General features: G+C 44.1%; 1 protein-coding gene across 1 annotated transcript in view; it reads right to left on the bottom strand.

Annotated features, from left to right (window-relative positions):
• MYLK (myosin light chain kinase) overlaps nt 1-27,093 on the bottom strand; it is a gene marked incomplete in the record, with an annotated part of 313,975 nt that overhangs the window by 30,073 nt on the left and 256,809 nt on the right. The window contains 5 exon segments of the mRNA XM_078782291.1: nt 7,487-7,690; nt 7,786-7,879; nt 8,825-8,857; nt 24,362-24,670; nt 26,639-26,792. Coding sequence (XP_078638417.1) covers nt 7,487-7,690; nt 7,786-7,879; nt 8,825-8,857; nt 24,362-24,670; nt 26,639-26,792 — 794 coding nt within the window.

Here is a 27,093-nt window from a genome sequence, read left to right as displayed (position 1 = left end):
AAGTTTTAGTTATCACATTTGTATCGCAATGGGTAGTCGATGGCAAAGTAAAGGCTTAGAAAAGCATCTCAAAGGTAGACACCAAGAGTTTGGTGATGTCGATGGGTCACATGCGCGCGATGCGGTTATTGTATGCAAGGGACATGCAACCAAATACTAACTATTATACTACTTTAACTTGTAGTTTGTACTTGTAATTGTAGTTATACTACTGTGATGGATGCTGTGAAGACAAACAGTTTGAGATGGTTTGGTCATGTGTTGAGGAAGGATGAAAGTGACTGGTTGAGAAGAGTGATGGAAATGAATGTAGAAGGAAGTAGAGGACGGGGAAGACCGAGAAAGACTTGGCTAAAGATGGTGGAAGAAGAAATGCGGGCAAGGGGGTTAACAAGGAGAGATGCAGAAAATAGGGCAAGATGGAGAAGATTGTCATGGGGACCGCAAGGCTAACCCCCGCTCTAGCAGGGAAAATGGCCTTAAAATGCATGTTGTTGTTGTATACTACTTTAACTTACTTTAAGTTAATCTGTTCCAATACTTATGCTCACCTAAAATGGGAGACTGAACATAAAAAGTGCTATTGTTCTACAATGGTCAAACATATATGCATATCAATACCAACAAATAAAAGCTGACCTTCTGTACTCTTACCTCATATTGATATTTTGATCTCAAATCCAAATTTCTTTTTCTAGTGAGTACAAGACTGTTGCATTCCTCCAGTGTATATTTCAGTTGTTATTGCTAACAGCACTTGTGCAAAAAGCAAGTATAATGATCTTTTGAATACCAATTTAAACTTCCTGCAGAGCCATCCACGTCAGACAAGTCAAACAGAAGAAGTGGGACAAAGTGGTCCTGAGTTGTTAGGGTTAGACATCCTGTCTGGCTAGCATGGGGAACAAGACCAAAATTCCCTAAAATCCTAATGCACCAAACTTTACAACCCTCACTCCACAGCAGCTCTGGAACTCACAACTTATCAGCAGTTAGATCAGTAAAAAAACATCAGAGGTTGCTCAGAATTCCTGGGTTAAATCAAGATGTCGAAAGAAATTACACCAACAATACAAAATCACTTGCAAGAGAACTCATCTCGCAGAACTTGAAGTAGCAAGAAAAATGAAATGAGATGTTGCAGATTTACACAAAATGCAACGAAAAGGTGAAAATAGTCTAGAGTTGAGAATCAGGCACATTTAATTAACAGGAAAATGAAGACTCCAGTGTTGGAAGAGCTATATTTCTGATAAACAAATACATATCTCCAAATATAGCTTTAATAAAAACATCACCTTCAATAACAAAGGTCATAAACATGGGCAAAAGTTTCTAAACGATCCACAAAATGAACAATGATCCTATCATGAGCCACCCATAAAAAAGTAAAAGAAAAGTGATGAGAAGAGATCGGCAAACCTCTGGATAAAAAACAAGAAGAAAACAACATGACAACTAGAACGGCACTCGGTAGAGCGCATACCTCCGCCAGGCTGAACAGTTTATGTGTTGTATCCCATTGATAGGCCGGATCTGGATTCGGACATGAACCAAAAATCTAATTGGCTTGTTCTTGTCACCCAACCAACTCGTCCAACAAGTTTAGTCATAACTCGTCCATAAGTTTTTTAAATATCATGTTATGTATCACTTTTGGCCCTATCATTCAATGGTGAAGAATCACGAAATAATTAAATAATTCTCGTATCCAAATCCATATTCAGATCTTCACCAAAATCGAATCTATTAGTCGTTGACACATGCACAACTGGTCCACCAAGTTTCGTCCAAATCCGTCCATAACTTTTTGAGATATCCTGCTATGTATAGTTTTTGGCCCTATCTCCCAATAGTGAAGAATCATCGAAAATATTCTACTAGCCGGATCCAAATCCGGATCTTCACCAAAATGGACTCATTTCGTCCTTGTCACATACACCACCTCTCCGCCAAATTTTGGCCGAATTCGTCCATAACTTTTTGGGATATCCTGCTATGTATAGTTTTTGGCCCTATCTCCCAATAGTGAAGAATCATCGAAAACATTCTACTAGCCGGATCCAAATCCGAACAAGATATCCGGACCAAATCCGAAAATCGACTCATTTCGTCCTTGTCACATACACCACCTCTCCGCCAAATTTTGGCCGAATCCGTCCACAACTTTTTGAGATATCTTGTTCAGAGACAGACAAACAAACAGACAGACAGGGGTGAAAACATAAAATAAATAATGGGAGAGTTCATTGCTAAAATTGGCTGGAAATTGTCAGGTAAAAATTCGGAACTTCACAGAGAAACAAATGAGAAGATACCCCAGTAAGCTTCTGAGAAAGCAGAAAGTTGTATGCCATGAATATATTTTTCAAGAATAAAGATTTATGAAAATTGGCATGGAAAAGTTCTAATTGAAAAACCCCCAAAAATAATAGATTTTGCAATCGCAAATCAAACTCGAGCTAAGTCAATGGCGCGCCATCACAAATCCCCATACTTCCCACCTAAAGCAAAGTTATGTATCTATGTATCGTCCTTGTGTTTTATACTTCTCCCCCCCCCCCCCCCCCTTCCCACACCTCCCCCCCCCAACCCTCTCCCTCCCACAGATCTCCTGATGTCCATGCTCTCAAATGTTGTGTTTGTGTGCTTCCCCTTCTCTCCCCATCTTGTCTACCGCTCCCCTTATTATATACTTTGTGTGTCTGTTTGATTTTTATGTGTGATAAATGTTAGCTCTTTCACGAGCCTCGATTCTGTATACAAGAAAAAAGAAAAGAAAAAAAGTTTATAGGTGGCAAAAAGTTCCACCAGGAATGACCCAATATCAAATATAGAGTTTAAAAAAAATTCCACATTTTCTCACCCCCTTGGACATGAACAAAGGGTCAATGCCAAAATATCATTACATATTTCATTGTTAGGGTCATGTATAAAAATGCTGCACAGGCCTGCATGCCGACAATGTTGATTGCATATACAAAGGTTCGTAATTTATCTTTATGTGTCCGTAATTGCATTTTTCGTTATTTGACCTTTTGACCCTGCCCCAGGTGGCTGGGCCCAAAATAAGACTGTCTTGCACCTTCTTGCCATGTCGTGATCATAACTACGAAGTTTGGTGAATTTATGCACAACCGTTTAGGAGGAAATTGCATGACGGCCGGAGAGACAGACAGACAGACAGACGGAGCCAATTACAATATCCCTCTTTTTTTTTTTTCAAAAAATGTGGGGATAAAAATGCATGATGCAAGATGTATCAGTTCTAGATCAGTTAAATACAGGAAGCAACCATCAAAATGGGAAGATGATGAGTAATGATGAGTTGTCTCCCTTACAACTCTTCATTACCCACATCCATTGTTTGTCCATCTCTGTTTATTTTCTCTTTTTTTTTTTTGTATACTGAATCGAGGCTCGTGAAAGAGCTAACATTTACTTCACAAACAAATCAACCAGACAAACAAAACACACAAAAAGCGGGAGCGGAAAACAAGATGGGGAGAGAAGGTGAAGCACACAAACACAACATTTGAGAGCAGGGAGATGTGTGGAAGGGAGAGGGCTTGGGGGGAGGAGGCATGGGAAGGGGGGGGGGGGGGTGGAGGGAGAAGTATAAAACACAAGGACACCAATGACTTCCAGGACAGAAGTTGGTATTTCAAAAAAGTGGAATTGGGGTGAAATTAGTGGGGGTAGAAAAGATCAAGGTTTTGGATGGGGGAAGATAAGAGATGGTGGTGAACAGCTGTTTTAAAGACCTGGAGGGTGGAGTGGGATTGAAGAGAGTGAGGGAGTTTGTTCCAGAGGCGGTAGAAAAGAGGAATGAAGGAGTGAAGGTGAGCAGAGAGTCTTGATTTTGGCAGTTTGACCATAAGAGGGTTGCAGGCAGATCTTGTGCGACCTGTAGGAATATTTGCGGGACAGAGCCCAGAGAGAGCTGGGGGGGGCAAGGCCAGAGAGGAGTCGGTAGAAGATGGAAAGACCACCAACCTGCCTGCGGTGAGTGAGTGAGAGGCCCTTGGAGTTAGCTTCATCGCGGGAGATTCCAATGATTCTGAATGCTTTGGTTTCAACAGCGTGAAGACGAGCTAGGTGTGAGGCAGGAGCACCAGCCCAGAGGGGAGAGCAGTATTCCATTGAGCTGCGGATGAAAGCCTTGTATGTGGTGAGGAGCTCAGGTGTGCCAAGGAAGGACTTCGCACGACGGAGGATGCCCAGTCGGCGACTGGCTTTGGAGGCCAGATTTGAAATGTGGTTTTCCCAGGAAAGATCATGGCAGATAGTGAGACCCAAAAGCTTGAGTGACAGAACTTCTTGGAGAGGATTATTCAGAAAGTGGATGGGAGGGTTGTCCAGTCGGTCTTTTCGGAGAGACATCGTAAGAGTGTGAGATTTGTCAGGATTGAAAGACATGTTCCACTTGTTTGCCCAGTCTGTGATTTTGTCCAGGTCTGCAGAGAGTGAGGAGGCAGCAGACTGCTGTTGGCCTTTTTCTCCATCGGCCCTGCTGTTGGCCTTTCTCCCTTCTGCTTCTGTTTCTTTTTTATGTCGAGTCCTCATCCATTATGTTTTCTAGCTCTTCCACAAGCATTGACTATGCACAGGTAGTGGACAAAAAATGGAAACACCTGGGTAAATGAGGGACACCAAGCAACGGCTTCCACACACGTGTGGCTCATGTGTTAATTAAGCAATAACATGCCAGCATGCTTAGGGTCATGAATAAAAATGCATGCCTACAATTATGGCTAGCATGACTGCAAGAGGAGACCCCCAATGCCTCCATCTATAGAGCATGTGTGGTCGCCCAATGGTTTGATGAACATGACACTGATGTTATTCATATGTCATGATCTCAGTCACCAGATCTGAACTCAATCGAGCATTTATGGGATACTCTGGAATGACGCCTGAGACATTGCTTTCTACCTCCATCAAACAGGTGTGAGTCGATTGACTTTCGCTTTGGAAGAATGGTGCCGCATCCCTCCTGTAGAATTCCAGATGCTGGTGGACTATATGCCACGGCGCACACAGGCCGTACTAGACGCACATGGTGGCCCAACGCCCTATGAAATGACTTTACATTGGTGTTACCATTTTTTGTCCACTACCTGTAGATATATAGGGTCATTCACTGCTCTGTTAGAGGAAGTTGTCACAAGTTCTAAATCAACTGCTATTTGCTGACAATAGCAGAAAAAGCACACAATTTACATTCAGTGATGGAATAACTTAATACGGTACAGGAAGTAATGACATAGGGCTAAACATTAATCAGACAAACAACACGGTCACGTTGAGTAACAATACTATACCAAAGGAAATCAGGGATTGGCAGGATATTGAGTTATCTAGTTCATTTAAGTCGTGTCCGACTTCTGGTGGCATCTGGGATCAGATTTCTTAGAACATCCCTATCCTGCACCGCTTCCCGAAGATCTGGCAGAGACAGTTTGGTTGCAGCCTTTACCACATCCATCTAGCACTTACAGGGTCCATCTCTTCTTCTTCCTCTTCTTCTTCTTCTTCTTCTTCCCTCAACCATGGTTGATTTCTTCAGACTTTCATTTTCTGCATGCATGCTGCATGTCCAAAGTATGACAGTTTCTGTTTTAGAACAGAAAACGTCAAAACATTGCCTTTATCAACAAACATGGCTCAGAAGCTGAGAACAGCCCGGCATACTGTGGAAAGATACATGCTCAGCCAGGTTCACAATAAGAGATTTTTAAAAGAATGAATGGATAATAAGATCGAAAGACAAAGGTGACTGATGAGATAGAAAGAGTCAAGAACGATCCACAGCGGTGGTCAGGGCGCATCACATGGACACAATATGTGACGTTCACAAGGTAATAACCAAATGCAGTCCACACACCAGATATTGATTTCAGCCACGTCAGACCGATCACTCAAATGATCCTGGAGATACTAGAGCGTAACCAATACGAGAATAAGATGGACATGGGGATTGGGAGGAATTGCATCATCAGGGCTTTGTCCATCAGTTGTCCTTTGCACTCTATACAGGCTGTTGACGGTGATGATTGGTGGTGATGATGGGTTTTGGTGGTTGTGGTGGTGATAGTAATTATGGAGGTAAGGAAATACAATGCATTATACACTGAAGAAAACCTCTCTCAGACTGTGATTTGAATGCAAAGACGAATCAACATTATAAGAAATAGAAATAGGTTTCATTCCATCAAGTCAGACTTGTTGACTCAGTGACAAGTGAAACCATACTTGGTGATGTAACCGTTAGAACGTTAGACCAAATACTAAAACATGGCACGTGCTGCTGCCTTGCGTGACGTTCAGCATTTTAAAAGAGGATAGAGCACGGACGAACAACCACAAGTTGGCAACCATAGCGCAGGCTTCATGGGCTTAATGGGCTCCTGCTGCATTGAAGTTCCTTGTAAGGGAACTCATTGCAAGTCCAAATTGTGAAATGGTTTGAGGTCAATACGGAACATGTTGGTGTAAACTCATTCCTTTGTATTCCCAACTTGCAACTTTGCAGCTTGTACGAAAGTTTCGTGTACAGAAAAGTTTTTTTTTTCTCTCAGCTAATTAATTAAATATTTTTCTGAAACTAAACAGTCTTCATAACTTGAAGTTAGTTCTGGTTAGTGATCCATTTCCCATTTTGTACATGTGGAAAAATCAAGATCTTCCTTGAGCTCTAGGAAATGTTTTACGCAAGCGAGTGTTATGCTTGAAACAAATCCAAGGAGATGTTTGTAAAAGATTACCATCAGAGAGGCATAAACATCAGCTTCCACTTCTATCTTTGCATTCTTGCACTCCGCACTTCTCGTGCACTCCCTCTTCTATCCCACTCCTGCCGACTACGCCATGTTAAAAGTTCAAGGAGGCAGAAAAGAGCATGTGAGTTTATTCAAACTACACGGTGACCAAACACGCAAGCCTTAGGCTTCAGGCCATCATCGAGCAACTGACTCCGCCTACCCGGAAACGGAAACAAGGTTACCGAATACGTCATGCGTAATACCAAAGGGTTTTACAGTATCCAACAAAGACCGTACGGGCATCTATACTATCCCTTATTAAGTCATAATTTATATTTGCCAGTGTTGTGCAGAGAATAACGTTCACCACAGCTGCACTTTGTAATTAATCTACCTCGTCACGTGGTATACTGCATGGTATTATAAAATCAAGACCACCTTAATGAGGTTCTTGAGGTTTTTATTCATTTATTTTACTTTTAGTTGCCAAGACCTTGATTGTATCACAATTCAACTAAAGCACTGCCATATTGCAAATGGTTACATGAGCATTTCCTTCGTACGCGCAGACGTATTCATTTCACTGAAGGTGATCATCCATAGGATTTAAAAAGACTTCTACAATTTAGGAACAACTACTGTAGGCTACTAAGTAGTTGTTTATGCAAAACAATAAGCAATGGGTGGGAAACAATACGAGACAAGGTAGCAATGATACTCACAGGTCCATGACCATGATGATGTTTGACTTCTCTTCGAATGCAGCTTGGCATTGCACCAGTTTTGGGTGATGTAGTGAGTTCATGAGCTCTATCTCATGCCGTATGCTCTCCTTGTCTTTTGCCACCAATGATTTGATGAATTTCCCAGCATGCCCCTTCCCAGATTTCTTGTCCACCAGCCTAAACACCTGACCAAATCGCCCCCTGCGGTTGTTGAAATGTTATTGATAACGTTCATCAAAATATATTCAGTTCTGTTAGAGTCTGTCTTGAAAAACTGGGGGTGCAGTAACACTTACGTGCCCAGCCTTTCGTGGATATCATATAATTCTGAAACTTTTTGCTGGGTATTGATAACCACATGTTGATAATATGGTTCGGTCACTTTCTCATCTGCATGTGGTGCCAGTAAAAAAAGAAAGTCAAAGGCAGTTGTACAGGCCACAATAACGAATTACAAATGTACTAAACCAACAGGCAGTGACAGAACTAGGGGTAACAGCCTGAGAGTAAAGAGGAGAGCTTGGATGGTAAGGAAGTGGTCTTTTACTCAGAGTAGTTCATGCTTGGAATTGCCTCCTTGGAAAGGTATCAGCAGCAGAAACAGTGGATAGGTTTAAACTAGAATTACATAGGTTAATTGACATATGTGGGAAAATTACACGTCCAGACATGCCCTGATATCAATTAATTAATTATAATCCTGTTCATTTTTTAAATTGTGTTTCTACACCCCCAGTGGTGTTTGTAATAGCAGACATGGATTTGGCTCCCCATTGAGGAAGACCCTCTCGTGAGCAGGCCGTTGGCTATGGTTGGCAGCGAGTGCCCCAGAAGCAGTAACGGAAAGAGAGTAGCAATTACAGTATATGTGGGAAGATTGCATGATTGGTCAGGGTCACCCAGATAACCCAGAAGGCAGAGCACTGGTACGGTTCACCAGAGGGCCTGGGTTCGATTCCTGGTCTGGGCATGTAATTTTCCCACATATGTCAATTAATTAATTATAATCCTGTTAATTTATTTAATTATATGCGTAGGTACCGAGAAGCAATGGGAAGAGAGGGGTGCATGGATATTGGCTAGTAGGTAGTTTAGGTATGAATTGGTGATTATACACATGTCGACACTGTGATGACTGTAAGAGGGTCTCATCAAAAGGTAAATATGCCATTGGTGTTTGTTCATCCCTTAGCCTACAATCCTCATCACGATAGCACCCAGTGAAATAAAGTAAATAAATAATGACAGGCATGATGGGCCAAATGGCCAAGTTCCTTGTATACAATATATGCTTCCCATATGAAAATATTAAATTATAAAGTGAAAAATACATACCATCATCTGAAATATCATCGTCTTGTTTTGGATCTGCAGAATAAAAACAAAAGGTACTCCAATTTGATATGCATTGGTACATATCATCGCAGCTTCTATAAGATCTAGAGGTAATCTCAAATCAGATCACAAGGCACAAAGCAAAACCCATCCACGATGTTTTTTTTTTTGTTTGTTTTTTTTAACAGAAATGACAATACAAACTGAAATATAAATTTAATTCATGATTACATTTATAATTAAATAATCTTGTTACGTGTATGGGGGTAATGAAATGCCGTAGTTGAGGTAGAATTGTATAGAGTAGTGTGCTCCGTATGCCGTGAAGCCACCTCAATGTATTTAAGTTAGGACCGGCTGTCTGTGTAAGCGTTATGTGTCTTCATGCGAGGGGTGGAGCCATGCTAATTAGTTAGGGCCTATGGATTAATTCCCAGTGTGGAATTGCCCTTGTGATTTTTCCCTTCGTTCTTATAAAGCACACTTGGCTCGCCATGCGACCAGCCCATGATTAAAATAACATAATCGCTGACGGTACCCAGACACTATGACACCACCCAGCTGAAACTTCTCGATGGGCGTCAAGTGTGGCCGCGAGGCCACGCCCCGAAGGACGATTGGTAGGGACGATTCGACGGCACTCAGTGATTGGAGCGTGGATGACGTCAGAGAGAACGTTCGAGACAGTAGGAGCAAAAAGGGAAAGCACCGCCATTTTCTCTCTCTCTTGGCTTTGGGTACGAGCAGTCGCATTCTCTCTCTTTGTTCCTCACACGGTAAAAGGCGGTCTCATTTGCATTCACTCTCTCTGTTCCGGGCGTTGGTGAAGATAGACGTATCCCTCTCTCTCTCTTGGTGTTGGCTCGTGACGACTGCGCTTCGTGCCGTGCGTGCCTGGGAAGTTCGGGACGGTCGGAGCTCGGTGCAGCCGAACGGGAAGGATGCGCCATTGCGTGTTTTCCCGCGCAGGGACGCGGGATCTGCGACTGCCCCACACCGTCGTGGAGACCGGAGCAGAGTACCCGCCAACGCACCACACCACATTTATTTTTACTTTCGCTTTCCCCTTGTGTTGTAATTGTGTCTGAGTGGAGGATCCTCATTTAGGAATTAGATTTTACTGCACATTCCTTTTGTTATCCTGGCATTTATTTTCATTAAATCCATTACTTATTGCATTTCTTTGTCGTGCCTGTCTTGTGTGTTTATTTGTCTGTGGGGATCGGATAACCCCTCCCGTGTCGCGTCCGTCTGTGCAAATAAGACCAGGGAACTCCGTTTGCCTTGCGTGCTGAAGAGATAACACCGGCATAGTTGGGTAAACGCCTCCGAGTTAAAGCTAGTTTTGGTCATCTGTCACCATGAGGTCTTCACTACAGGGTAGACGTGACAATATGAAGTTTGACAATAAAAATACAGACATGTTTGATAATGCTTGCATCACATGTTTGCATTTATGTCGAGCAGTTTGAATCGTCATTAATGGTCTTTTGACCAAAATTGGCTTTTCCATTTCTACCACAATGGCAAGTATGCTAAAAAAACCCTTGATGGGTCGAGGGGGTCCTCCAATCTGTACTAGACTTAAAGAGTTTCATTAATTTTGTCCTTGATTACAAAATAGGTTTCAAAAGAATGTCCCAATTATTCCTATGCAGTATTTGTTTTTTTGTTGGGTATTTAATTTTATTGCTTAAGGATTAATGCTGCAAATAGACAGCATTCAAATTTTGTATTTGTATTACAGGTACATATATTGCCTTCATAAAGTATTCATGCCCCTTGACATTTTCATATTTTGTTGTGTTACAGCCTGAATTTAAAATTGATAAAATTGATATATTTTGTCAGTTATCTACAGATAATACTCCATAATGTCAAAGTGGAACTTTTTGTTTCGAAATTTTTACTTTATATTTAAAAAGGAAATATAGAAATACCTAATTTACATAAGTATATGTCAAGCATACTTATGAGTACCCCCTGAGTCAAGCTCTGTCAGGTTGGATGGGGGGTGTCGGTGAACAACAAGCAATCCACTCAAGGACCTTCACGTTCTTGTTCTGAATCCACTCCAGTGTTGCTTTGGCTGTGTGCTTGGGGTCATTGTCCTGTTGGAATGTAAATCTTCGCTGCAGTCTAAATTCTTTTACACTCTGAAGCAGCGTTTCCTCAAGGAATTGACAGTATTTGGCTCCATTAATTGTTCCCTGTATCCTTACCAGTCTCCCAAGTCCCTGCCGCTGAAAAGCATCCCCATAGCATGATGCTGCCACCACCACGCTTCACGGTAAGGATGGTGTTCGATGGGTGATGAGCTGTGCTTGGTTTCTGCCAGATGTAGCGCTTTGCATTCAGGCCAAAGAGTTCAATTTTCATCTCATCAAACCACAGAATCCTTTGCCTCGTGCTCTCAGTCTTTCACGGGCCTTTTTGAAAACTCCAGGCATGCTGTCATGTGCCTTTTTCTCAGGAGTAGCTTCCATCTGGCCACTCTCCCATAAAGCCTAGATTTGTGAAGTACTGCAGAGACTGAGGTTCTTCAGGCAGGTTCTCCCATCTCAGCCAAGAAACTCTGCAATTCAGTCAGAGTGGTCATTGTGTTCTTCCTCACCAGCCGAACCAAAGTCCTTCTTGCTTGGTTGCTCAGTTTGGTCAGACAGCCAGCTCTAAGAAAAGTCTGGGTAGGTCCATATTCTTTCCATCTCCTAATGATTTTGCTCACTGTGCTCTTGGGAACTTTCATCACTCCAGGAATTGTTTTATACCCTTCGCCAGATCTATGCCAACTCACTATTCTATCTCGGAGTTCTATGGACAGTTCCTTGGACTTCATGGTAGAGTTTCTTCTCTGACATGCATTGTCAACTGTGGGATTTTATATAGAAAGGTGTGTTTCTTTCTAAATCCTGTCCAATCAATTGAATTGGCCACAGGTGGACTCCAATGAAGTTGTAGAGACATCTCAAGAATGATAAAAGGAAATTGGATGCACCTGAGCTCAATTTGGAGTGTTATAGTTGAGGGGTTGAATATTAATTGACTCAAGACATTTCAGCCTTTCACTTTTAATCTTTTTGCAAAAAATCAAAAGAAAAAATCCACTTTGACATTATGGGGTATTATGTGTGGATCAGTGACAAAAAATCTCAGGTTAATCCATTTTAAATTTAGGCTGTAACACAACAAAATGTGAAAACAGCCAAGGGGTGTGAATACTTTCTGAAGGCACTGTATATGGATCAGTTACATTGCACCGTCATGCTGTGCGAATACCGCAATTCTTGGCTGAATGGATAACATAGACCCTAGAGGTACGTGCACTCACTAAAAAGCTGTCTAATTAGGGTTTGAAACTCGGTACAGCTATAAACTGTTATCCTGGTGTTTTACATACAGGGCGGTGTTACGCCATTTCTCGGACGGATGTTAAGCGGGTGTCCCATTTGCTACCATTAGTTGGCGTCAGGAAGGGCATCCGGCCATAAAAACATTGCCTCAAAAAGGGAACCATGATTGTCATGGGCCCCGCAAGGCTAACCCCCACTCTAGTGGGGAAAATGGCCTTAAAACGATAATTCATTCATTTTCATTCAGTTGATGGATGTGAAACATCTCACCACCTATTTTGCAAATAGGAGGCGAGTTGTCTGTGGAAAGAAATTCCTAATTCCTGCCCAAGTGTGCGGGGACATTTAATCAGTGGTATAGCCGTGCCTCAGTAATGATGCAACCAGTGGGCTGTATTCAGAATTGTATCCTAGTCCAATATGCATTAGCTAGTAACAAATATCATTCTCTTAGTGCTTTTTCACTCGACTCAGTCTTACTTGAAGACACGTTTGAAAAGTCTGTGCAAGGAGATACGTCAAAAAGAAAGCAGAACTTTACATCTCATGAAAGAAGAGCCACATTGCTTTACTCCTCCACACTTTGAAGCTTTATCAAAAACTGTAAAGCTTTGAGTACAATTATTGGTCTTGGTCAACATGTATGGCTGAGGCCTAGCAGTGAGTATCCCAATACCCCACTGCTCTCGGCCGGTTTTTTGACTGCTTGATACCTTTACCGATTTACTGAATAATTAGTGTTTACAATGAAGTTTAACATTTCAAGATTTCAAGGTGAGTTCGTGATTATACTCTATTTCACCTCCACCACTGAAGGTGGATGGAAGTTATGTTTTCACCCCTGTCTTGTCTGTGAGTTTGATTGTTTGCGAACAGGATATCTCAAAAAGTTGTGGACGGATACGGACGAAATTTGATGGACAGGTTGGGTATGTGACAATGACAAAATGATTCGATTTTGGTGAAGATCCCGATGTGGATCTGAGAATTTCTTTTAGTGATTCTTCACCATTGAATGATAGGGCTAAAACCGATATATATATATATATATATATATATATATATATATATATATATATATAATTATATATAAATATATATATATATATTGTTACGTTTGTGGGGGTAGGTGATGAAATACCATAGTGGAGATAGAACTGTGTAGGGTAGAATGGACCGCATGTGAGTAGGGACCCAATCTCGATGTATTTAGGTAGAAAAACTGAACTTAAGATCGTTTACGTGTCACCACACCAGGGGTGGTGTTGTGTTAACTAGGTAGAGTCTAAGGCTAGTTCTCCCAGTGTGTTATTGCCTTCTGTGATATTTTCCCTGTTTTTTTTTTTTTACAATTGCAACAAGGCTAGCAATACAAAGCTCTCCATTAAACCACAACAACTGACATAATCGCCGACAGTACCCGGACATTACGATCGGCAAGTAAATCCCGCCCAACCGCCCCATAATTACCGACAGATGTCGAACATTCCCGAACGATGGCTAAACTCCGCCTCCAAGGGATCGTAACAGTCAGGCCACGCACCGAGTTTCGTCATTGGTCGGGAGGACATGGAGCGATGTAATAGAGCTCGGGCCATTGGACTGCGTGACGTCAGAGCGAGAGAGTTCGAGCATAAAGTACAGTCATCACACTGATATGCTGTTAGCGCTTGCGTCACTTTGTGCTAATCTGAAAATGAGTAGACCCTGGTCTGATGGCCTTTAATCTTGGTAGATCTTGACACGTGGTAAATTTAAGTGATCTGCGCACAGCTGCTCTTGCCACTACCACCGCCAGTCCCTCAGCAGCATTTAACGGAACATTGGTTCTGTGGGAAGCTTTTGAGCAACCTGCCCGATTGGGGGAGGAGGCGGTTTGTGGGTTTTTGGGGGTTCTTTCTGCCTTATATGGGTTGCGTTCCTGGTCATGCAATTCCTGCTAGAGGGTACCATTGGAGTCAGTGTTCCCACAAGTTTTCTGCCAGAAGGTATAAAGAAAGCACAGACCTAGGTGCAGCGCCTTGGGAGACTGCCTCATCAACCGGCACATAATCCTGGGTCCCCTTCTTTGCCGGCATGTGGCTAGAGCCACTCTGAGCATTGGATACCTGCAGGTCCTTCTGAGGAGCCACTAGTTTGCACTGCTGGTGCCATCTGGGACACTCCTTTTTGTTTGAAAAGTTCCCTAAAGCCCCTCACCCCTCTTTTATTTTACTGTGGGCCAATCTGTGTCATCCCCATCCTACATTTTCCCATCTTTATTTTATTCTTCATCTTGGGTGCCTCTCTTCATTATTGGACTTGTCAGTTCCTCTGTGGTGTTAATGAATTCATAAAAAAAATCCTATAGTCTCACCTTGTCACTACTGAAAGATTGTCAAATAAACCCACCTATCTATCTCCATGGTTAGCTATTGAAAGAGGTTCAGTCTCTTAAACTTATAGTCCAGAACATCAGCCATGCTCTATCCTGGACTGCTCATGTAACAAAGCCAGCCTCCAAAGACAGTTGAAGACTGGGCATCATCTATCATTGCAAATATTTCCTTGAAAAATCATAACTACACCATCTATACGGCCTGTGGCCAAAGCTCAAAGGAGTAATGTTTCCCCTACGAAATCTGATCCCAGCATGACATCTATTTATCCTGGATTCAGTACAATCTAACGTTTCACATCGCAGGATCACTGCCTCTCCTCTGGTTTAGCTTCCTCCGCTTTCTCAGTCCGCCGACCCTCTGCAGAAACTCCAGAAGTAGCCCTTCTTCGTGTAACCCATTCTAGGTTAATTTTCAAAAATCCAGGCTGACTGCTTATCCTGTATGTGGAACCACCTTCGAATCTTTTCCATCCCACTCTTCCCTACAGGGCTTCAAGCAGTCAGTGCACCATCCTTTCCTTATCCACAATATTTATTACTCCCATTTACACACCATAAACCAACCCTCTTATTTGCAGGTTGCAGCGTTTTCTTCCATCTTCTCTCGACACTTTTCCTGTTTGTTCATTCCCTTGCTTATTGGCACAAGAGTTGCCGCACTATTTTACTGTCAGTTTATTTAACGTTATTAATTTCATTTTATTTAGTTTATTTAGCGGAGTTTACCCTCCATCACGTTACTCTTCTGAGCCTTGATCTTGTAGAGAAAAAGGCCTTCAATCCGCTCTTCTCAATGAACATCTTTCATCTCACTTAAGTTTTCAAGCGATGTCATCCCTTTAACAGGACCATCAAAATGGAGGTGTTTAATAACAATCTGAAAGAGAATTAATAGCGTTCATATTGGACACGTTGCAGTGGACCTGCATCGATATTTTCACCCTCGCCTGAGAACAGGTTATTGCATTTGAGTCCGTTTGTCTGTCTGTCTGTCTGTTTGTTTGTCTGTTTGTCTGTTTGTCCGTACAGAATAAATATGATTTTCTCTGCAACCGTTGGTCCGATTGACAGGAAATTTTCACCATAGGTGCAACTACAACAACAACAACATGCATTTTAAAGACCATTTTCCCTACTATAGCGGGGGTTAGCCTTGCGGTCCCCATGACAATCTTCTCCATTTTGCCCTATTTTCTGCATCTCTCCTTGTTAACCCCCTTGCCCGCATTTCTTCTTCCACCATCTTTAGCCAAGTCTTTCTCGGTCTTCCCCATCCTCTACTTCCTTCTACATTCATTTCCATCACTCTTCTCAACCAGTCACTTTCATCCTTCCTCAACACATGACCAAACCATCTCAACCTGTTCCTCTTCACAGCATCAATCACAGGCTCTATTCCCATCATCTTTCGCAATTCATCATTTGTCTTCCTCTCTCTCAACGATACTCCGCACATCCGTCAAACCATTCGCATTTCCACCCTTTCCAACCTTCGTTGCTGCTCTACGTTCATTACCCATGTCTCGCTCCCATAAATCATAACACTTCTCACACATGCAGCATACACCTTTCCCTTCAGCTTCAACGACACTCCCCTCATCATCAGCACGCCACTCAGTTCCCGAAACGTCTTCCATGCACATCTCACTCTAGCAACCGTTGCCGAGTCTGATCCACCTTCTCCATTCAGCATGTCTCCGAGGTAGCAAAATGTTTTCACACCTTCCAGCTTCACGCCGTCTCCAAGATCCAACTCAACATTTCCTCCATCTGCAGCTCCCTCTGTGCACACCTTACATTTGAATGCAGCTGCCACACTGGTTAATGACCCTCTCAGACCACTACATTTTTGATGAACCCACTCAGCGCACATTGTACATTGAATGGAGTTCACTCCAACACCCTTCCTACACACAGCACAGGGCCACTTCCCAGTTCTTTCCACCTCACCACATGCTTTACTACTTGCCATCACCTTCGTCTTCCCGATATTCACCTTCAGACCTTTTGTCTCCATACATTCCTTCCACTTGTTCATCTTTTCCTTCAGTCCATCCATACTTTGCACAATCAACACCAGATCATCTGCATACAACAACTCCCATGGTAAACCCTCCTTTACGTTCTGAGCCAGCACCTCCATCACAGCTACAAATAGTAGTGGACTTAGTACCGACCCCTGATGCACTCCCACCTTCACCTCAAACTCACCACTGTTCCCGTCCTTCGTCCTTACAGCTGTGCGCGCTCTTTTGTACATTGCCATCACTACTCTGATCAACCATTCCTCCACTCCTAACTTCCTCAATGCCCATGTCAATACTTTGCGTGGAACCCTATCGAATGCTTTCTCCAGAACAACAAACCCAAGAAACAACTTCTTCCTCTTCTCCATGTACTTCTCCTGCAACTGCCTCACAATGAAAAGCGCGTCTGTCGTTCCTCTTCCTGGCATAATTCCAAACTGCATTTCGTCGATCTTCACTTTCTTCCTTATCCTCCTCTCCAACACCCTTTCCAATACCTTCGTAGGTGCAACTCCACCTGTATAATTTTTTTATGATAATGATGACATCATTGGTCACATGGTTCGGCCGCCATCTTGGAAAAACCGAAAAACTTTGCACCTCTATATCTCCGAAATCACTGAATAGAAAAAATTGAGACATGGCTCATTGTAAAGAACTCTCCATGGGGAATAACATCTGTGAATGATGATGTCATAGGTGCCTCCATTATGATGTCATAATTTGACAAGTACAAAACGTCATCTGATCAAGATGAAATTTCTTGAGCATAATCTAGGAATAAATTAGTTAAGGGGAAAAAAAAAATTATGACGTCATCGGTCACGTGGTTCGGCCGCCATATTTGTATTAACACAAAAGCCTTAAAAACCACTGAAAATACATCCTGGCGAGGGTTTGCAATCTCTGATTGCTCTTTGTCTTGTCCTATTATGTGAATGGATAAACAGGTTAAACGGTAAATAGTACTGTAATGAAATTGTATCCAAGTTGAACCCGGGTGTTATGCTCTCTCCAACCACTGAGCGGCGTCTATAAGAACTCGGACGACCAGCACTTCGAATCATTCCTGTGACATATAATCTGTGTGACAGCGTATAATCGAATGGTGCGTATATCTAGATGTTCCAGGCTTGCTTGCATTGATTGATAATTGCTGGACTCCTCTATGATTATGTAATCCTGATATATGGCTTGATTATATCTTACAGGTGTTGCCAGAGATCGAATTTGAATTGAACCTACCTTTCGGACAATGTTGTGGATTTGACTTTTTACAACACTTAATTCAAATTCGTCTCTTCGTCCCGAACGAGTATGAGACCTGAACGAGTACGACATGGCTCATAAGATGATCCAAGTGCCTATCTTCGGAGCAGATCCCCGAGTGACGGACGCGGCCGCTGAACTGACACATTGGCTGAAGATCTTGAATAATCAGTTCAATGCTCAGGAGGCTGTCACCAATGAAACAAAGCTCGCCGTGCTGCAATCTAAGGTGCACCATGCCGTGTACATGACCATCGAACAATGTGCGATGTTCGATGATGCGGTGGCTGAGCTGCAGTGTATCTATATATAAAAACGAAGCGTGGTCTACTCCCGACATTTGCTTGCGACCCGTCGACAACAGCCCATGGAGACCTTAGATCAATTTGCTCTATACCTCCGACGCCTACTGAAGGAAAGTACCCCTGAGGTACGCACCCATGAACAAGTCTGCGATGACCTTTTCCGCGATGCTTTCGTCTCAGGTCTAAGGTCGCCAGTCGTCAGACAGAGACTACTTGAAGCATCCGAATTGACACTAGCCGAAGCCCTTCGGTTATCTCATGTGTCCACCGAAGCACGGGAGCAATCCGACGCATATGAACGCCCATACGTCACTGCGGGGATATCTCGACAGACCCGACCGGAGAGAGCTACCGCCGAGATCGAGGATGCTGCCCCGGCTCCTCCGCCGGAATCGGGGACCACGGATACTCTCAAGGATCCCGATCCGGGCTTGACGGTGGCTGCTGCAGCAAGACCCACGTCAGGAAGTAACGCTACGTGCCATTTCTGCAGGAATCGGATTTATCCCAGGTCAGTTTGTCCAGCTAAGGACGCGAAGTGTCATTTGTGCTCAAAGACGGGACATTTTGCAAAAGTTTGCCAAGCATCGCGAGGCAAGCGGGCTCGCTCGACGATGAATGTGCTTATCTCCGAGCCCGCGGTACGAGCAGCGCGCCTCGCCCGACTTTGATGGGATCGCCCCTCTCCGTGGGCCCCGAGCTGAGCGCTCGACCTTGATGAGAGTTGCTGTGCCGACTAAACAAGTGGCGCAAACACTTCAGTACGCGGTGCGACCTTCCTTGACGGGCATTCTTCCGACACCCTGCCAACTTCCGGGATCGGCCACCCGATCGGCGAATGCTGGCTTCTAAACTCCGCGCGTGGCATGAGCGCCCTCCGGAGGCTGCACGAACGATCTACAAGCTACTTTAACGGCACGAAAGCTGGGAACTTCACGCGTGGCTCGAGCGCCCTCTGGAGGCGGCACGACTGGCCTACAAACGACTTCAACGGCACAAAAGACATTAGCTGGCGTTGGATCCACACGCGAGGCCCGAGCGCCTCCCCTCGACGACTCAATAACTACAGGGCCACCTGGCCTGGCTCGTGCGATAATCCCACTCATGATTGAGGGAATTTTTGCTAATGCTTTAATCGACACGGGATCCACTGATAGTTATGTTGATTTTCGACTTGTGCAGAAACATGGATGGCCGATTCTTGGGACAAGACGCAGAATCTTTAAGGCCTCTCAGGGGCTATGGCTTAGCACAAAAGGGGAATGTCGACTGAAGCTTGTGGTTAAGGGTCGAATGTTTCCAGATGTGCATTTAATGGTCTTACCAGCATTATGTGCAGAAGTTTTGCTAGGACATGATTTTCTCAAGCGACATGGACGTTTGGAAATGGAATTTGGTGGTACTTCTACTCTTGCTGTGTGTGCTCTTGCAGGGATGGAAATTGAGCCATTGTCGCTGTTCCCCAATATGACCACGGACTGTACACCTGTCGCGGTTAAATCGCGACGCTACTCACGAGCTGACGCGCAATTCATTGTGGAAGAAACGGCGCAGCTACTAAAGGAAGGTATCATAGAACCTAGTCGGTCACCATGCCGGGCCCAAGTTCTGGTCGTACGAAGCGAATCGCATCGCAAACGTATGGTAATTGACTATTCACAGACGATTAATCGGTTTACCCAGCTGGATGCCTACCCACTCCCGGGAATGGACTCCCTGGTTCGACAGGTGGCACAGTATTCGGTCTACAGCACTCTCGATCTACGTAGTGCGTATCATCAGATCCCCATCTCCTAGGCAGATCGCATCTATACTGCGTTTGAATCAGGTCAGAGGTTATACCAGTTCACCCGGCTACCTTTCGGGGTCACGAACGGGGTCCCGTGTTTTCAGAGGGCTAAGGACGACCTCATCGCTAAGGAGAACTTGACCCATGTCTTCGTTTATCTGGATAATCTCACGGTTTGCAGGTATGACCAGGAACATCATGATGCTAATCTGAAGCGCTTCCTCGAGGTCGTGCAGAGGTATCGCTTGACTATGAATGAGGCTAAATGTCGCTACTCTGCTCGCACGATAGATCTCCTGGGGTACACTGTGACCCACGGCTCAGTCGCTCCGGATAAGGAGCGTCTGCGACCCTTGCTCGACATGGCCCCGCCCTGCGATCGTGCTTCGTTGAAGCGTGCTCTCGGGCTGTTCGCTCATTATTCCAAGTGGGTACAAAATTTCTCCGCGAAGCTCCACCCACTTGTGGACTGCGAAGCGTTCCCCATGAGCCTTGCTGCCAAGGCCGTTTTTCATAGCCTTAAGTCCGACATCGCTGGCGCCACTGTGGCGACGATTGACGAAAATAAATCCTTTGTTTTGGAAAACGATACGTCGGATCATGCGATAGCTGTAACTCTCTCTCAAGGGGGGCGCCCTGTGGCCTTCTTTTCACGGACTCTCTCCTCCGCTGAGCGGAGACATTCGTCTGTCGAAAAGCAGGCGTATGCCATCGTCGAGTCGATCAGGCGTTGGCGTCCCTATTTGCTCGGACGATGCTTCCAAATTATCACGGACCAACAGAGCGTTGCTTTTATGTACGACACCCAGCATGCTCAACGCATTAAGAATGAGAAAATCACTCGCTGGCGGATTGAGCTCGCCGATTTCTGCTACACAATCAAATATCGCTCTGGGAGGGATAACTTGGTTGCCGATGCTTTATCGCGGCCGGCGACGTGTGCGAGCCTCACATCTTTTGAGGACCTGCGCGTTTTGCACGACACCTTGTGCCATCCCGGGGTGACACGTTTCGCTCATTTTGTGCGCAGTCGTAACTTGCCCTACTCGGTTGAGGATATTCGTAAGATCTGTCGCACTTGCTCTGTATGTGCTGAACTCAAACCGCGTTTCTACAACCCTCCTATGGGAACGCTGGTCCGAGCCACTAGGCCGTGGGAGAGATTGGCAATGGATTTCAAAGGACCACTGCCGGCGTCACCGGCTTCGAGTAACTCTCGTTATCTACTCACGATCGTTGATGAGTTCTCGAGATTCCCTTTTGCTTTCCCGTGCATAGATATGACAGCTGCCACGGTTATCCGTTGCCTGCAGAACTTGTTTTCTATGTTTGCGAATCCGGCCTACGTGCATACCGATCGAGGCGCGTTGTTCCTGTCCCAGGAAGTGAGGAACTTCTTACTCCAGCATAATGTTGCTTCTAGCTATACCACTCTGTATAGACCGCAGGCGAATGGACAGGTCCAACGCTTCAATGGTATTATATGGAGAGCCGTTACGCTGAGTCTTAAGTCCCTCGGCCGAGGCCTAGACAAATGGGCTTGGTCGCTACCCGTGGCACTGAACTCGATCAGGACTTTATTGTGTATGGCTACCAATCAAACTCCCCACGAACGGATCACCCGATTAGTTCGGGTAGTACCCGATCTTTACCTAGTTGGCTTGCTGAGCCGGGACCGGCTTTCCTCAAACATGCAGTTCGCATGAGTAAGTATGACCCACTAGTGGATAAGGTGCATGTACTCCAGGCTAATCCCAAGCACGCTCGTGTGTTGATGTCTGATGGACGCGAGTCAGCAGTCTCCGTACGCCACCTGGCCCCTTGCGGGGAAATTGACGAACCAGTTTACGAGTCCATGGACTCTCCCGTTGATCCGCCTGTGGAGTATCTGCCGGCCTCCTCACCGCTAAATGCTCCCCAACCTGTCGGCCCTGTGGTGCCACCTCCGTCACCTGACTTAGGCGGCTACTCCGACGCAGGGGACTCCGGTCTTGGGGATGTAGTACCTGGTAGTTTCCGGACCCGTGCCGGTAGGGAGATTCGCCGCCCCGACCGCTATGGTTGGACCGACTGACATGGACGGACAACTGCTGCTCACTGCTATTATTCTACTGATATATGCTGCTAGCTTTATACCTGCCTTAGCGGAAGTGTAGTTTTAATGGTGGGGAGAATGTAATGAAATTGTATCTAAGTTGAACCCAGGTGTTATGCTCTCTCCAACCACTGAGAGGCGTCTATAAGAACTCGGACGATCACCGCTCCGAATCATTCCTGTGACATATAATCTGTGTGACAGCATATACTCGAATGGTGCATATATCTAGATGTTCCAGGCTTGCTTGCATTGATTGATAATTGCTGGACTCCTCCATGATTATGTAATCCTGATATATGGCTTGATTATATATTACAGGTGTTGCCAGAGATCGAATTCGAATTAAACCTACCATTAGGACAATGTTGTGGATTTGACTTTTTACAACAAGTACAGCACTGTAAGAGTTCAGCAAGTTTTAAGACTGGCACATCTTCAACAAATTAAAAACGCCAGAGAAATCTGAAGAAAGACATCAAAATATACTTGAGATATTTTCTACAATATGATATACAGCAGCTTAACAAACGAAAATAAGCAATACAATGACAATTTAATTACCAAATGAAGCAAGATGTATGCTCTACAGTCTACATCATAAAAAACTGATCACGTGATGTTTGTGACATAGATGAGGTGCAAACCTCTGATGGAAATAAATGCTGAATCATTGTGTGTTCATTTCATTGTGACCTAATCACAGAATGCTGCGTTGTGGCAAATGTTTTCAGACAGGGATCCAATGTATAAGTAACAACCTCAATACTGGGTGTGTCCACCTCCAGCAGGAATCACTGCATTGTACCGTCATTGCATTGACCGTATGAGCACTCAAATCTGAACCTGACAAATGACATTTCATGCCCCGAATCAGTTCCTCATCCAGCTCATCGAGGCTCTGTGGCTGTCTTGGCAATGTTCAAATGTGACGATCAATGATATCCCAGAGATCTTCAATTGGATTTAAATCTTGAAAGATGGCAGGCCAGGGTTTCATAACATTAACATTGGCATTCACAAGAATGTTGCTGTTCGGAAGGCCTTATGAGCTGGAGCATTGTCGTGTATGAAGATGACACCTGGACCATGTTGTTGAAGGGTAGGTAACATATGTTGCTGCAATATCTCAATAATGTATTTATCTGCCATCAGATTGCCATGGATACGGATGAAGTTGGTGTGAAAGGTTCCAGCAATACCATCACACATCATGAGACTTCCACATCAAAATTTACAGCTTCCTCGACACAGACTAGAGACATGTGCACAGTCATCATGCCTCTTCAAGGAGAAAGCTGGATTAGTCACTAAAAATAACACTTCCCCATTGCCTCCGTGTCCATCGGACATGCTGATTTGACCACTGCAAGTGTGCTTGGATGTATTGCAGTGCAGGTGTTGGACACTGAACAAGACGATGAGCATGGACACTTATCTTGTGAGGTCCTGGGAATGTGTTTATGGTACTCTGGGCTGTTTGAAACCCATTGCATATATGGGGTCATGTACAGTAAATGTATCGGTCCTGAGCATAAGTGTTTATTCTGAGACACCCACTTCTTTGGCAAATCTATTATTGATCCAGAAGGTTGATGACATCTTCTGAGGTCATAAACAGTTCCTCGCCACACGTTAAAGAGCCTTGCAACATGGATAATGGAAGGCACTGCATGAACGTATCCAATGATTTGATTCCTCTCATTTTCTGCAGATTTGGCATTGTAATGGATCGGTAAAGAATGTAATCAATGTGTTTTTTGCATGATGCACTTGCTGGTGCCTTCAATTTGCTCAGAATGCCTCGTATCACCTCTAAAAACCTGAGGGTGCAAGAGTTGCACATGCTGAATGATCATGCATGAGGCAATTATGTTACGTGGAAACTTGCAGTCAGGTGTTCTGCACATCCCTCATGCCAAAAGGGTACTTGGAATGAACCCTGAAATAGTCCTTCAACAATTAAATGATCAATTCTACATTTTCAGTTTTTTTATGCAGAGTATATAAGGAATAATCTAAAAGGGGAAAAAAGTGGTCCTGATTGAATTGTTAAGGTGATATGTTAGCTCTGGCAGTATACTACATTCTCTCATATCTACAATTGAAAATAAACCTAGCCAACCTTTGCAGCATCCTAAAACTTCAAATGGGACAGAAATTTTGACTGAAAAAGCAAACCTGGCCTGACCAACAAAGCATTTGACAAAATTAAACTACCTGCAAATCTACAAACTACCTGTGAAAAGGAACAATGCAACCGATTGTCATGGCCAAAAGTACCAGTATTGGCAAAAAGAACTAAAAGAAACATTCCCATACCTTGGCTCTCGGCCATGTCCACCGGGTCCGACTCCAATCCTGGTTCACTCAAGCCATGCTCATTACGGGCTCGCACACGAAAACAATAACGAGCAGGAGCTTCAAGTTCTTGCAGGAGGTATGATGTACTGTGGCAAGTTGAAGTGACAGGTTGCCACTGTTCCTCACTCTTGTCGAGTCGCTGCTGCTCCACTAGGTAGCTCTGAACAGTACTACCCCCATCATAAGTTGGGCCATACCAAGACAGTGTTAGTGATGTGCTGCGGACATCCGACACACATGGCTTGCCTGCTGGAGGCTCTGGGCGATCTGCAGGATGCAAGTGGTTGAGAAAAGAAGTTGAAAATTGTCAATATCCTGAATAAAAGCAATAAAACAAAATAAAAAGGAAAATCACTGGTTTCATGGAAATACAAGGAAACACAACAAAGGTAAGATACAGAAAAGGCAATTCTTGTCCATCCAGGAAACAAAATGTCTTCATGCAAACACTATATCTCTCCCAAATCGACCCAAACATTAGAATGCAGTACGGTAGGGAAGTCAACGACTCGTCACACTCAAAATTATGTAAAAACATGAAATAATGACACTTTCACCAAGCGAGCATAACACGTAATGTGACAATACGCCAACCCTCTATATCACATTGGCTTGGGAGATGGTGTGACATCCCCACGGCTGGGAGGACGGAAGAGCTTGGACTGTGCCTGTACATGGACTGATATGTACTAAAATCTAAATAACCCAATCCTGATCGAGTGACTCAACTCCCCGTTATCAGGTCAGAGCTGTTTGAAATGTAAGTTTGCATCCACTTCCCAACTACAGACTGCTTCTCATACTGTATTTACCAGTGAAAATTGTGGGCCGAATGCAGCCAAAGACTTGCAGGCATTTTACAGGAAAATGTTATGGGAGAAGAAGAAATCCTTGTGAGTCATTCTCTGCTGTAATCACCAATGAATGAACAATACACAACACTCCTCTGTTCCCACATTTTCTGGTCACCAATGTTGGAGGAGGAAGCACAGCAAATTATGAAAAGCACTGCAGACTTGCAGACAGTTCCAATTTCCAAGTTTTGTCAATTTTTTTATGGCAAAGCATGAAATCTGGAGCACAAGGTATGCCTAAGGAAGAAGAGAGACTGACAAATGTTGCCCGAGAGCATGTTTGTGCAGTTAAAAGGTAGCACCATTGAACCTACCGTTAGGTTATCATCAGTGGGTTCTCGGTATCTCTAATGCATGGCTGATGACAATTGAAAGTGCATCTTTACACAAAGGTTTATCATTTTGTACCAGCCCAGGTGATAGAGTGGAGTCGGCTACATCAACTCTCCTTGCTCAAACAAACTTCATGATGGAATTCTGAACCACCTTCAGAGGCCATTTTTCCCTGCAGAGCAGGGGTTGGCCTTTTTTGGGCACCGTGGTCCCCTTTTTTGAAGCAATGTTTTATGGCCGGATGCCCTTCCTGCCGCCAACCCTGTTAGTCGCCTCTTGCGACACAAGGGAATTACCAGCAAGCTGGTACTCAATTTTCTGACCTCGGAAGGATCAACCCCCCTGGCGTTAAGTCAATGATCGACAGGGATTCGAACCCAGGATCCTGGGATCCCAAGCCGGCACCCTAACCGCTAAGCCAACACCAGGCTATGATGGAATCCCGCATGCCTGAAATTTTACTTTGCCCGAAGATAATTCGATACAGAGATGGTAATCTAATCATTTCAATTAAATGAAATGGCTGTCCTCTTTGTAGACAAAGGTATGCAAGAGTGGAGCAGAGAGGAGATATCATAAACTCTTGGTGGATGCTGATAGCTATCTTTCTCAGCTCTCAGCTCTGATAAGGATTGTAAAATGGGAATTTAAAGGAGTGGCAAAGTTAAAATATCTAAAAACAGTCTTACATGCAATGTAGACATCGATACAGCAGTGTTGCAACTGCAGCAGGTCCATATGATCTGCTAGAGATTCATAAGGGTGCCACCCCTCTGTGACCAATTGTCGCATTTGTTAATGAGAGATGAACAAACGTCGACATGACAAAGTTTGCACATTTTCAAAGGAACCTTCCATGATCTACAAATTACCGACCTATAGTTTATCAAGGTTTTGGGCAGGCATAGTGTCGTTTATTGTAGGCAAAAATGATTACTTTGTCAGAGAAAGTGAGACAGGATTGAAACAAAAGAGTGAGTCTTGGCATTGTACCAAGGTAGATGAAATGCTCAATGTCTACCGTCGTGCTTTAACGTGCATGACTCACCCACGATGGTGACATTCATTGGAACCTGTACAGTACCAAACTTGTTTGCCAACAACAGTGTGTAGCACCCACTGTCGTCAGGCCGTGAACACGAAATGGATAACGTGCTCTTCCTTTCTGTCGTCTCTATTTGGATTCTCCCACTTGCTTCAATCTGATAGAGTTAGGAATGCAGGAAAAATACACACCTTCAAAATGATGCAGTTTTATACGTAGTGTGTTCAAAAAGTATCCGACCTTTATTTTTCGTGCGTAAAAAAAAAGAAGCTAGGGAGGCGTTGATTGGTGCACGTATGTAGGCGATCCTAATGCGCACGCGTGAATTTTTTCCCACCTGCAGAAGCTGTCATTCGACGGCAGACCGCCGATGAGTGAGGACATGTAAGTGAGCGCCGTCGGATTTTCGTTTTTGACAAAATGACGGAAAAACTTGAACAACGCTACTGCATCAAATT

Source organism: Myxine glutinosa, chromosome 7, assembly GCF_964187855.1.
Source record: "Myxine glutinosa chromosome 7, kmMyxGlut1.1, whole genome shotgun sequence".
Lineage (NCBI taxonomy): Eukaryota > Metazoa > Chordata > Myxini > Myxiniformes > Myxinidae > Myxine > Myxine glutinosa.
This window is presented reverse-complemented; position numbering and strand designations above follow the sequence as displayed.